Source organism: Cyprinodon variegatus, unplaced genomic scaffold, assembly GCF_000732505.1.
Source record: "Cyprinodon variegatus isolate N-32 unplaced genomic scaffold, C_variegatus-1.0 Scaffold446, whole genome shotgun sequence".
NCBI classification, from domain to species: Eukaryota; Metazoa; Chordata; class Actinopteri; order Cyprinodontiformes; family Cyprinodontidae; genus Cyprinodon; species Cyprinodon variegatus.
The window spans coordinates 424,090-437,376 of NW_015150899.1; the positions used below are offsets into that span (position 1 = coordinate 424,090).

The window sequence follows — 13,287 nt, forward strand, 5'->3', positions numbered from 1 at the left end:
ATGTCCTCTTCTACAACATCTTCATCCCCGTTTTCCTCCACTAAATAAAAAATGTATGATGGAGATTCATCCACGACCTCCAACAAAAAACTCCTCCTCTTGCATGTTTCTGCTGTCCATAGCAGAAACATGCAAGCAGAACGACAGTGTCGTTTCTAAGTCACCAATTTAGTGCTACTTGGTCCCAATGGAATTACCCACTGGGAACCTACTAGCACTAAGTTGCTAACTGGTTAGCAAGATGCTTCCAAGAAACCGGCCACAACGAAACTTGCTTGCGACCCTTCCACCACAACGATCCCGCCCTCTTCGTAATCGACCAATCACATTCACTTTATTCACTTGTGTAAAGTCGTGCACCACTAAGGAGAATTCAGAACTGCAACCGTTGGAACGGCCGCTTCCCTATGACTTTAAACAGGAATCCTATACAGTTGAGATCCATTATTTTTTCTCCTCGTAAAAACCTTTCTAACAACAACCTGCAGACTTCCTCCATCAAGAATGAACCCGCTTTATTTGTGCTTCCAAAGTTTTGAAACTAGCCAAGCTCTGCGTACACACCAGAATCTGGATGCAAAGCTAACTGGGAGATTCCCTTCCCACTTAGAAATACCCCCACACCGCTGACATAGCTGCTTCTCAACGGTCTGGCCTCCTGAACTTGCGCTGTTGTGAAGTAGTTAGTCCAGCTAGTGCTACTCCGACTGCTGGTCTTCTATTCACCGGTCCTACCGCCCCTCACTGGACTGGTGCATTGTGTGAAAAGGGAAAAAGACACTAATATTCAGTCCTTTAGCACCGTACCAGAATATGTGGAATCTACACCACTGAGCCTTACAGTGCTGATCAGCGCATCGTGAAATGGGCGCCATAAAGGGAAATTATGTTAAATATCTTTAGCTTATTCTAGAAGGATTAAAAAAGGAGGATATGAGACATTTAAACAGAGAATCTCATCTCGAAATGTTTAAAAATGTGATGATGCATCTAATCAAAAAGTAGGAAATTATTTTGGATTTCTTCATGAACCCGGGTTTTATTTTTAAAATACCTGAAGACACATCTGGAAAGTTCCAGCTGGTCAGTGCTAATAGAGCCTTAATAGAAACGCTAAAAAGATGTGTCCATCTTTGTTGTAGTGGAAGATGTTTTCTGTCAAAGAGACAAGTGAGTAAAATACTGCTGACATATCGAAATGGCCTGTGATCCACCTGTGAATGAATATCTGCCACTTAAACCATTTCTTTAGTGTCAAATGTGGTTATATCATGATTAGGATCCTTTTGCCTGAGTCGGAACAATTGAGGGGGATATTTTAAGGGAATTAACATATAGAAAAATATACATGAATAATAGGAAGAAATAAAAGTCTGAGATTTTTGGCAGAGGAAAAAATAAAATGAAACTGGAAAAGTATTCACACCCCCACAAAATGTATTCATATTTTGCTTCTGTTTTACCAGAAGAACAAAGCAACCCTTTAAGGCTCTGAAGATTTAAATTGAGAGTTTCTGCAAAAAAAAAAAAAAATCTAATTGGATGGAGATGGTTTGTTTATGTAATTTTTTTTAGATTGTTTTCTTGAAACTCCATAAAGGACAAAATTTAGGTTTATTTGATAAATTACTGTTTTGTCAGAAGATATCCTGAGTTGTATGTCTTCAGATTCTGGTTTTTAAAAAAGTGTTTAGGCAGACGCTCTTGTCTGTGTTGGTTTGCAGGCTCTACGGGTTCATCCTGACCTCTGAAGGCCATTTATTGCACTGGTTTAAATTCAGGGGCAACAGAGTAAAGGGGCCTGAATCCAAATTAGAATTTTGAAAGGCGCAGACACGCCTGGTTTAGATTTATCCATCACATCCAGTCTTAATGAAATACTTTGTCTTGTGTCTGAGAGTCCAGAAAGGATCCAAGTTGTGGGACGTTTGTTTGAAGGTTTGAATGTGTCTTTTTGCTCTGACTTCATGCTACATCTGTCCTCCTTAAAGGTGCCTGTCCCCCCCCCCCAGCCTCTCACGCACACCATGCCAGGGGAATGCCCTGAGAAGCCTGGCTGTGTAATTGGTGTACACAGAGTGTGCTAATGAGCTTCCTCCTCTGTCACGCACACCCGAACACCTGATAGATAATTACACCTCCCGCTCTGCCTCAGTTTCCTGCTCTGTCCCTCTTTCAATTCATCCCTGCACCCCCATCTGTCTCACCCTTTGCACTGCTGTCTGTCTTTCACTTCCTCTTTGTCTTCCCTCTCCTCCTCCTTGTCCTTCTCTCTTTTGCTCTGTTTTTACCTGGTTACATCTCGATCCTTCTGCCTTGAAACGATGATTTCTTTATAGATTTAGGCTTGAATGGCGGCAAAACGCCTGAGGCGCTGGATAAATAAGGGACAGCAAGGAAGTTGGGTGTGGAAAAAAAAAGGGAGACATTTGCACAAGGGCACAGGGAGCTGAAGGAGTGAGTGGAAATCAATGCTAGCCAGTGGGAGAGGCCTGCTACCAATATGCCCATACTTCATTCAGAATAACCAATAGATCAGACGACTCTGGGCTATCAATCTCTTTTCTGCCTGTGTGACGGCCCAAGAGGAAGACCGAGTCCCACAGTAATGAAGACACTCTCCCATGCTGTCCTTATGATCAGCAGCTTTTCCACCCTGTCTTTGGAGCTCCATTTGTTGGAGATGATGGAATCCCTCGCTGACAGAATCCCCAATCAAGTTAACCGCCCAGGTTCACAGGCTTGTCTGCTGAGGAGGAGGAGGAGGACTGGTTCTTCTCCTCTCTCACATCTCAGTCCTCTAGGTCAACCCACCTTTTTTTGTTTTGCACACAGATAATTAGGGGTCAGAAAGGGAGTTACTTTATTAGACCTCCTGTTAGACTGAATTTATATTTCTAAGTAAAAATGCATCAATTAAAAGTTGTTTATTCCATTCATTTTCTCCCGCTTTATCTGGGGCCGGGTCGCGGAGGCAGAAGTCTAAGCAGAGATGCCCAGATGTTTATTTGATGCCAAATTATGTTTAAATATTCTGATTCTAATCCTATTTCCCCCCATATGATTAGAACGCATAAGGGGAAAAAACATGCTGCGGCTATAAGATGGAGGTGAGATTTAAATCTGTCATAAATAAAAACATTACCAGATTATTCTGTGTTTATATATTAGGAAACGTATGGTTGTTTAACCCTTTAAAGCCCGATCCAAGAATGAAACAAAACAGAAAATTACTTTTTTTTTTTGTTTTAATTCCTTATTTGGCCTTTTAACAAAATATGTAAAAAGAAAAAACAGAAATACATTTTTGATATTAATAATTTATTACTATGCGATAAGTCGAGATAATTTTTTGTGTAGTCTTCTGCCCTCTGTTATCAGGTATATCTGATTGTGTACAATAGGATTTTGAGCAAAGTTTTTACCATTAAATTATGCAAACGGTGTCAGACGCAAAACATTTCAGAAACTGTATGTATCAAATACGATACATTTGGCATTATAGGGTTAAAGAAATGAAATCAAAGCACTTGCTGTTGGTTGATGGTTTAGAGGACGCGTTTTGTTTTCTTCAGTTCTAAAAAGAGGAGGAATCCATTTTTGTTTGTATTTGATCAGCTGGACACCAAGATCTGATCCACTCATTGGTTTGTCTTTAGTTCTAATATTAAAAATCCACCAGATCTGTAAATTAGGACTGAAACAATTAATTAACAAGGATGAACTGATTATTGAAATAAAATAATTAAGTATTGGATTAATCGTAGATGGGAGCATACAAACTCTTAACACATACCATTAGCTGAAAGAGCAACCCACCCAGTAATTAGTAATTATGCCAATATTTAAGATGAGGAAACTTTTCCTGTGAATATATCCTCTATTTAGCTTCACCTTAGTTTTAACTTCAGCTGCTTTAAATTCTTAGTACAATCTTCTTTAAGGCACATTTGTTATCTGATTATTAAATGATTAATCTAAAAAATGATTTGAAGATTAACAAATAAAAAAATAGTTTGGATCAGTCTACCATAGAGATTAGACTATAAAGGTTTTTTAAAGCCTGCTGATACCCATTATTTGACATCAGTCTTACAAGTTGATTAATCTATCAATAGTTTTTTAGATTTGAGTTCAGAGTTCAGATGTGAACAATCAGATAGCCAAAGGCTCCTTAAAGAATTTTTTTTCTAAATTAAAACAGGTAAAACTAAAACTTTCCACTTGAGGAGAATTTTTAATCTTAAATGCAAAATGTTTACATATATTCTTTTACAATTTTGCTATAATTACTGCTCTAAATGGGTTACTCTGTCAGCTAAAGGTATGTTTTAGAACCTCTATAATTCCAGTTACCGTGTAATCGATTACTAAATCAAATGACAATTATTTCAATAATTGATTAATCCGATTGTTTCAGTATGTGTTGCTGTTTTTCTTTCTTTTTTTGGGACGATTCTTGAAGCCATTTTTGCTTTTTTCCCCCCCCTTCATTGATATTATAGAGATGAGATGATTATAAATGTTACACAGTTCTCAATTTAAACACAAAAAATAAGCTTTCGTAAAAAAACAAAACAAAACAAAAAACGTAAATAGACTAATTGACGAAAGAAATAACAAATGTGTCCGCCAATTTCAAAACAGGGGGGGGGGAAATAGCAGCAGCCAAAAATATTAAATGGCTGATTGACCCATCTACCTCTAATGTTCCACCCGGTAATTTTTCAGTTTAATGTTCCTACGGTATAAAAGCCTTCCATTGGGATTCTAGTAAAGGTATCAGATCAGAGTTTTCTCCTGCTGTTTTTAATGCTGCAGTACAAATAAAAATGGAGCGCTGCCCCTCCACTACCTGCCAGCTGGCTGAAAGAATACTTTACATTTTCTATTGCAGTGACCAAAAAAAAAACGATTGGAAACATGTGAAAAACACTGTGGTAAAATAAACCATAACTGCAGGTCTTACAGTTAGGAAGCTGCAGCTGTTTGACTTTAAAGATGATGAAATGCTTATAAGTTTAAAGAATCATTTTTTTTAAAAAAGCTGTTAGTATTAATATTTTTGTTTCTCAGAATAAAACCATTTTAGTGGTTGTAAGATTAAAATGAGCTGAAGCATTTTGGAAAATAGCCCTTTAAAACAAAAACAACAACAAAAAGGTCACCTAATGGAAAACTATAACGGCCGGCTGTAAATGTGAAACATTCTTATCTGCATCTTTATCAATCATTACCAAGTTGTATTTCTGCTAAAGATGATCCGATTGTGAGGTTTATGCAGAACATTTTGGCGTGTGGAAGTGCAGAAGTGGTCCGACGCCTCAGACTAGTGTGAGAAACTGAAAAGAGCAACGGAGCTTTGCATTTAGACTCTGATCAGGACTTCTTTGGCTTATTGCACATAAGAAAAAAATGAAAACAGTTTTCACATAAGTGACACAATTACCCATAGATTGCATCAGTTCCTGCTTTAAATGGCACTCGCACACAGGCATTAGATTAATCATACAGATCGGATACACCCACTGAGAGCTTAATGTAGAGGTCACTCTGCATTAAATGTGACGTGTAAAGTGACCTCCATCAAGGAGGCCTTATTTCCAAACAAAGCCACCCCAAAATCCAGAGGAGATGGCTTTAAAATCTGCAAAGAGGATAAACAGTTTAGATTCCCAGTGAAAGGTAGCGATAACGTCCGCGTAGGCAGCTGTGGGGACACTATGGTGGCGAAGAGTTTTGTTTATTTGTTGAACAAAGCAACAAACCGCAGCCTGCTTCCTTCTGCACTCCCTCCATTCATCAGCAGGGTGCAGCACTGCTTTTCCCATACAGGCCAGTGGGAGTGGGAGTGGGGAGGGGGGGGCCGGTGCCACTGAAACAGAGAAATTGATTGCTGGAAAGGGGGATGGCAATAAATCAAGCAGGAAAGCAAATGTAGAAAACGCTGTTCTTGTTTATGTCTAAACAGGCGGAATAGAATAAATGTGCTCTATTTTTCAGTCCGTTTGAAAGCAAATTTGATCGAATTTTGCATGCATTGCCAATCCTGCTGGTTAGAGCTTAATTTTCCCCTAAAATAAATGATAAAAGAAAGAAGAAAAAAAATCATAAAACTGAAGCCTTTGATTTATAGGCTGTGCTTTGTCTTTACACTGGATTCTAATGAGATTGTTTGTTTAAAACAGATTTTTTTTCTGTTTTCTATTTAATTTGCTTTCTTTCATAACGGGCCTAATTGAACGACCGTCTCTGTCATGGGGATTTTTTTCTGACTCATCTCGCCGTGTTTCCTTTCATTCGGCCTCTGTTGTCTGTTTGTCCTCCGCTTCGTCTTCGCCCTGCCGTCCCTCTGTACGGCCCAGATGCGTGGAGGGCTCCTGGTTCTAATTGAAGCTAATGGCTTTGGCTTTCTGCCTGCTCTGACTCGGCTGGTTTGTGTTCAGCTTCGATCTGGCCGGATCGGGTCTGCTCCAGCGATCGCCAAGGACCAGCAGTCCACAGCCGCTGCACAACTGACTCCAGCTTCTCTGTGGCGTCAGACTGGGGGGGGGGGGGAACAAGCTGTTTAGTCTCCATCTCAGCCGACTCGCTCATTTTCAGAGCATCAGATTCGTTTGGATGTTTAGTTCAGTCGGGGATCTATGTGAAGCTGAATCCTCTGTGTTTTCTCTGCATGAAGGTGACTCTAAACCCAGTTCCTATGAAGCCATTAACTACAAAGTTAGCGTTTATCATTATTTAAGTTCAATATTATTACTTAAGTTGCTTAAAATAAAGATTTTATCCGTTTTTTTTATTTGTGAAAGATAAAATAATTTTTCATTTCTCATTTATTTCAATAAAAATCTCTTGTTTTATCTGATGTTTCATCCTTAGTTTGATTGCTCAGTTTCTGCCTGGCAAAAGTTGAAAAACCTTCACCCTTTTTTAACCTCTTTGAACTAAACTTGTGCTTCTTAAACTGAACATTATCAAAGGTGATGCTTTTAAAGTGTTAACAACTTTAATTATCTCAATTCTAGATCCTAAAAGGTTTTAAACTTCTATTTAATTCATTTGTTTTAAATTTAACCTTATTATTTCTGTTCCTTAAACTGACTTAGTTCATGTTGAAGTAAGTAAAATTAAAAAGTCCATAACTAACTACTTCATCATTGAGGATATCGCATTTAAAAAGCTTTGGGCTCAATAGGACAGCGTAACAGGTGGCTTAAACCCATTTCAGTTACTAGAACAGGTACCACTATGGATTTGCATGGACAGTTGTTTAATATAAAATGAATAATAGTCTAAAAAGATTTAAATGGACCTTTCTGAAACTTGCAGACGCCCTGCAGGGCGGGTTACATGCGAGCATCAAGGCGCAGCCTACAGGGATTCTGCTGTAGTTTGAAACGCTGCTGTTAAAAACTGCAAAAATTATCCATAAAAATCGGTGTAATCAGACGGTGGCAGAGTTTTCTCCATCTCTTTGGATTATAGTAAAAGTAGTGCTGCCTTTCCCCCACCCATTGCTGCACACTGCCAGTCAGAAGGCCAGAATCTGCTAACTCTTAGATTTTCTATTTTTGTTTTTCCTTCAGCTGCAAGATAAACACAATTGGCTGCTAGGAACTACATCAGTTGACTTGGTAACCGTTGGATTCCCACCACTAACTCCCTAATGACGTTAAACTGTTTTAGTTTTATGGCAGCAAGCAGAGAGCTCTACCAATTATACAACCAAAATCAAGAAGGCGTTCTGGAACTACTAACTTTACCAGGTGTTTTACCGTGATTTTATTCTATTTGTCAAAATATAAATAAATAAAGTAGAGCCTAACTTTAAAAAACAGGGTATCAGTAGTTTGGCAAAATTGGGGAAAAAAATAGTTTTTTTTCCTGATCTGAATAAAAGTAGATCCATTTATTTTTAAAGATTTGTGCTTTCTAAAACAATCTTGTATAAATGCTATGAACCTGTTTCTATTTCTATCATGGTTCCTGTATTGTTTCATACTAACCTGTTCCTGATTGAAACTGATATTTTTAGAAATCCTAACAAATAAAATAAAGGTGTAAAACCTCACATGCTATGTTAAAGATTTGATCAGTGGCGTTTTAAAATCCGGATTGATTCTTTCATATATTTCCAGTTGATTTCCAACCAAATCAGAATACGCATTTTTATTTTCTCCTCCGTTTCATTTTAAAGTAAAACAACAAAAAAGGAAAAAAAAAAAAAACAAACATTAAAATCAGCTTTAAAGAAGATCATCTCTTGTGGGATGTTACCTTAATTTAAAGGGCAACAAAACTCAAGCTGTAAAACAATCATGTTTCACTAGAAACAATAAAAATATGAAACACTAAATGTTTACAGCTGGTGGTATCACACAGTGAGCCAGTCTGAGAACAAACTATGGGCTACAGAAGCCCAAGGAGATCATACGGGAGAAAAAATCCAGATTTTCCAAACATCTTTATAAACAGAAAATTCTATTAATTTTTTTCCATCTGTCTGTGAGAGTTCTATGTTTATCTATAGAACTATGGATATAGATGTCTTGGGGCAGATTTTATTAAAATATTGGGTAATATTATTGTGATAACGATAAAAGTGGTGGTTAAAGAAAAAACTAGTTTGCAGTTTTTCTTAGGTAACTGACGGCTTAACGCAGCAATCATAGCCTCACAATCAAAAATAATAATTTTGAACAATAAAGACATTTATATGAGTAAATAAAATTTTAATACCCGGATGGAATAAAATGGAAAAAAAACGTAAAAACTGAAAATAAAAATTCAGCTTCTGGAATTTTTTTTTATAATCTTTGATTCTAATTAATCATTTAAGTTGCTGTCATGATGGGAAACTTATCACAATACGATAAATGCCCTCCCCTTATATGTGTGTGTTTATACTTATATAGATAGAATATAAAATAAAAAGCTGTGAAACGACCTTTAACCAAATGGTTAGAAGCCAACTTCAGCATTATTTCATGATCTGTTGAACATGGAGCTGATAAAACCTAACAGCTCCACAAACGATTTCAAGATGCCAACAATGTTAGGAACCGATCTTTAAAGCCTTTTATTTTTAAGATTTCTTTGTCATTTTAAATTATTTAAAGCCTATAACAGGAAAGAGTAGTGGTGCTCCACATTTCTTGGTTGTGGTTTAGATTACAGCAGAAATGATAAATATTTATGCATCATCTCATAGGTTTCCAATGTTATCGAGCTTTTATGTAACTTTGAACGCCAGAAATAATGTCAGCTCTTATTTTCTGATGCGTTTAAATGAACAGGAAAACATCTGTTCTGCTGTATTTTATCAACACCCACTGAGATCTTGTTAAGTGTTTAGAAAAGCCTTTTTAAATTTGAATTAAAAGAATGGAAATATAAGCTGGGGTATGAATGAAGTGGGGATCTAAAGAGTCCGTAGGAAGCCTGTGTAAAGGTGAATCCCGGGTTGTGTTTGCAGGGTGGAGGAGAGGCAGATGGCACTTCTAGGCTCTCCTCGGTGCGGAGAGAATCACAGATAATTGGAGAGTGATGCTTAGCCGCAGCCCCGGCGATCGATGTCAATCCACCTGCTTTGAGTCCAGGGGTTATGCTTTGCTTTTCTTTTCCACACGCCGCAATTAATCCAGCGTTTAGCCCGCTATACGGAGAGAGCAGAATACCAATGACCCGTTTAAGGGCCACGCTCCACCTTAATCGCTCCCTCCTGCTCCGTGGAGATGCACTGATGTTGTGCTACATCCAGATGTGGTGACTTTATTTCTTTATTTGTTTTTTGTCGTTGCTGTTTTTCCTTTTTTTTTTTTCTTTTTTTTCTTTTCGCCCACAACTGCAAAGCACTCCATAAAAAAGGCAGCAGAAATCAAAGGCGGTCTTGCGCTTTCGGGGGCACACTTCAGCATCTCCTGAGATGAAATGAAAGCAGCCTGAGGGTGGTGTTAACCAGCTGAATAAATGATAGATTTATATCCTAAATCCATTAGCAAAGCCACAGGGACCACATAGACACCCCAGGCTACTGACAGGGAGGGGGGGCAGAGGAAACAAAGCATCTATGCATGTTTATTTGTCACATTAAAATAAAGAATATCTTTTTGTTTTTTCATTTTAGGGTTTCGAAAAGGCCAGGGTCGCAGCACGGGCGCCTGTTGAGTAATTAGAACTGGTTTACAATCACTGAATGATTTAAAGAAATTAAAGCAGAACAAAGAGGTTTTTTTTTTTTTTTTTTTGGTTGAAATCCATCTTCGTCTTGAATGAGCCGCTTCCTGCTGAAGTGGCTAATATTTTAATTAAGTCCAAGGAGGACTCTCTCTTCCCTCGCTGAGGGCTCCCTGATAAACTCCCTCTCGTCTGTTGATGGTAATTTAGCAGCTCCCCAGAGACGCTGCCGTTTGTGTGAGCCAGCACTGTTTCATTGTGCTTGCCCCCCCCCCCTCCTGTCTGTCTGTAATGTGTGCGGGCTAATTGGTGGATGTGTTAGACCCTGTCTCTGCGCCGCACGGCGCCGCGGGCTCTCTGCCGTCCACAGGCCGTCCTGCGGGGACTCTTTACAGGCTTTAGTCAGGCCTAAGTGGGTTCCTTTGTGGGCTGTTTGTCAGGCCTAAGCGGGCTGCCGCAGGGGGTCTTTGTTGTGGGGATGTCGTGTTAAATGGAGGCAGATGGCTGGGGATGCGTCACGTGAGAGCGCGCAGCAGAGCTCGACACCGTCATGCTCAAAGAGGGTCACGCTGGGTCACAGCCTCTGTCTACCTCTTGTTAGCTCCCTCAATGGGGACCATGTGCACCCAGATATGCCCTCGGTCTGCAGGGAAGGTATCCAAGGAAACGGGAGGCTGAATTCTCCGCATGGCCCAGAGGGAGCTGGTGGGACGGGAAGGGGGGGGCGTCCCCAGTGATGATCCCAGAGCTCCCACACAGTCATAGACTCCCACAGTCCATAAAAAGAGGCTGAGAGCAGTTTGAGGGGGATAAAGGGCGTGTCCCACCGGATAATAGACTCTCTGTCGGTCCTCTGCATGCAGGCCTGTAGAACGGTTGGACTGGGCATCATATTTGCCTGGTTTTTTGACGGGGTTTCCTTCCAGCTGCAGTCAAACGTTTATTTCTACATATGTGCTTCATAGGCAGCTAGAAGAGATGTAGGAATGTTTGTTTTTCTTGCTGGTTTAACTCAAATCCGATTATTTTGCCCCTCCTGCTAGACTTTATAATTATTTTTGGTTTAATTCCTGATTGCAGTTTATTTTTGTTTGCATCCATTTTCAAAGTTAACTTAAGTTTAGTTGGATTTGTCTCTAAATTTAAACAGGAAAATGTATTTGGGTTTAAACTTTTCCACTGTAGCTCTAGCTTTGTGTTTAGACTTTCTGTGCAGGTGGAAGCTGAACTTCCGCCCTTCTGTCTTTGGCTGCATCCTGCAGCTTTCCTTCTATCGATCAGTTTGCTTTTTCCAGTTGTCTTCATGATGCCGTTTGTCCTCTGATGTTCACAAAGCCTCAAAGTCATTTTAGCTGAATTTAAATCACACACAGACTTGCCTTACTTAACATCTGAAGGCTATCTACTCTATGAACGTTAATTTTAAAGTTTGTGATTTGGAAAAATATTGGACATTTTAACTTTGCTAAAATTATGAAAATCTTGTAGTTGTTTAAGATTTTATTCCTGAATCTTGAATTCCCACAAGAAGCAGATCATGTGGAATTGAATGGCTGTGCATATGAGGTGGAATGGTTTATAAGGTTTCTATCATTGTGCAATCTGCTAGTTTTCCCATTTTTTAAAAAGTCACAATTCACTAATTTCTTTGTTGCCGTTTTGTGGTCCTGCAGGTTTGCTGGCCGAACCGTCAGCAGCGGAGCGCTGGTCCTGGTCACACTGGAGCTGAAGGAGTCCTCCGCTGCACTCCTCACCATCAACACAGAGAAGACCATCATGGCGTCCATGTTGCTCAGAGATCTCAAACAAGCCCTGTCACAGGCGTAAAGTCCTGATCAAAGGGAAAAGATTCCGATCTAAAGAATTCACATATTTTATTCCCATTTTTCCGGATGGGTCTGTTTCTGTTAACAAGTGCCTGACACACTCCTAAAATCCAGGAGGCTTAGATCAAGAAGAACTGAAAGCAACAAAGCCCTGCTCAGTATTTGCGGTTTAATATGCTGGTATGTTTCGAAAGGATCGTCCTGAATTATCGGAATAAAGATGTGGAAATCTTGGCTGGATTGCTCTCCCCCTCACTAAGAAAGCTTCACAGATAATGCTGTGCAATTCAACATGCGACACTTAAACGACTGTTTTTACAAAGCTGCCATTTTCAGCCAAAACAAAGAATACTGACAGCACTCCTTTCATTAAAACACTGACCCTTTATCTGGACTGTATGGAATGATAGAAGTGCCACAAATAAAAAAAAAAAGGAATTAATAAATTGGAAAATAAATATAAAAATAAATACTTTAATAAAAGTATAAAATGAATTTGGGTTCAACAAACATTGATGCTTGTTTTAACATAAGTAAACCAGAAAGACCTAATTTATTCAGATGAATACAAAAAATAGACATTTTCAGAAACTGAAATCCTGAATTTAAGTTGCAACATATCAGTTTTTACATTTAATAATTTCTTTTTTCTAACTTTTTTATGTCTCTTGTATTTTGTGAAAGTGGTTTTCCTTTTCAATGACACTCCTGTCATTCCATAGTTCCATCTGCATCAGGTTACCAGTGCTTCAGTTCCTCATTGCTGTAATCGACTCTTTTTACTTGCCAGGGACGGAAAGAACAGACTGACTTTCTCATCAGGAAACTATAAATTAGTGAAATTCTTTAGCAGACCAGTTGTTCATGTAGCTTTAAATTCCACCCTTTAAACAGACCCCATTGATCGATGGCTAAAGTGCCTTCAGTCATTAATAATGTTGCGTAGAAAACCAATGATCAGTTACTCTCAAAGGTCTTTTTATCTGTATGCTTTTTCTGATCAATAAAATGGGACTTTGTCAATAAACCTATTTATGTTGTTTTTCTTTTGTCACAGAAAAAAAAACATTCTTCACTTAGACTGAAACCTTTTCCTGCAGACGTTTGATATCAGGTGGTTGTAAAATAAAACCATTAGTGTGAGCTGTTCTAGTAGGAGGTTTATGATAGTTTTGGTGAGGATAAAACGACACATTTGGACATGCTGTTCCTTTTTTTTCCTCCCACAGCTTCCAGTCTATTAACCAGCAGTTTGCAGAAATAAGCTTTAAGAATGAAGTCCTCT

General features: G+C 38.8%; 1 protein-coding gene across 1 annotated transcript in view; it reads left to right on the top strand.

Moving 5' to 3' along the window:
• Positions 1-13,027, top strand: part of ap3b1 (adaptor related protein complex 3 beta 1 subunit) — a 91,916-nt gene extending 78,889 nt beyond the window's left edge. Inside the window, exon 27 of the mRNA XM_015389047.1 lies at positions 11,850-13,027. Coding sequence (XP_015244533.1) covers positions 11,850-12,003 — 154 coding nt within the window. The 3' untranslated portion in view covers positions 12,004-13,027. The remainder of the gene's footprint in view (positions 1-11,849) is intronic.
• Positions 13,028-13,287: the final 260 nt, after the last annotated feature.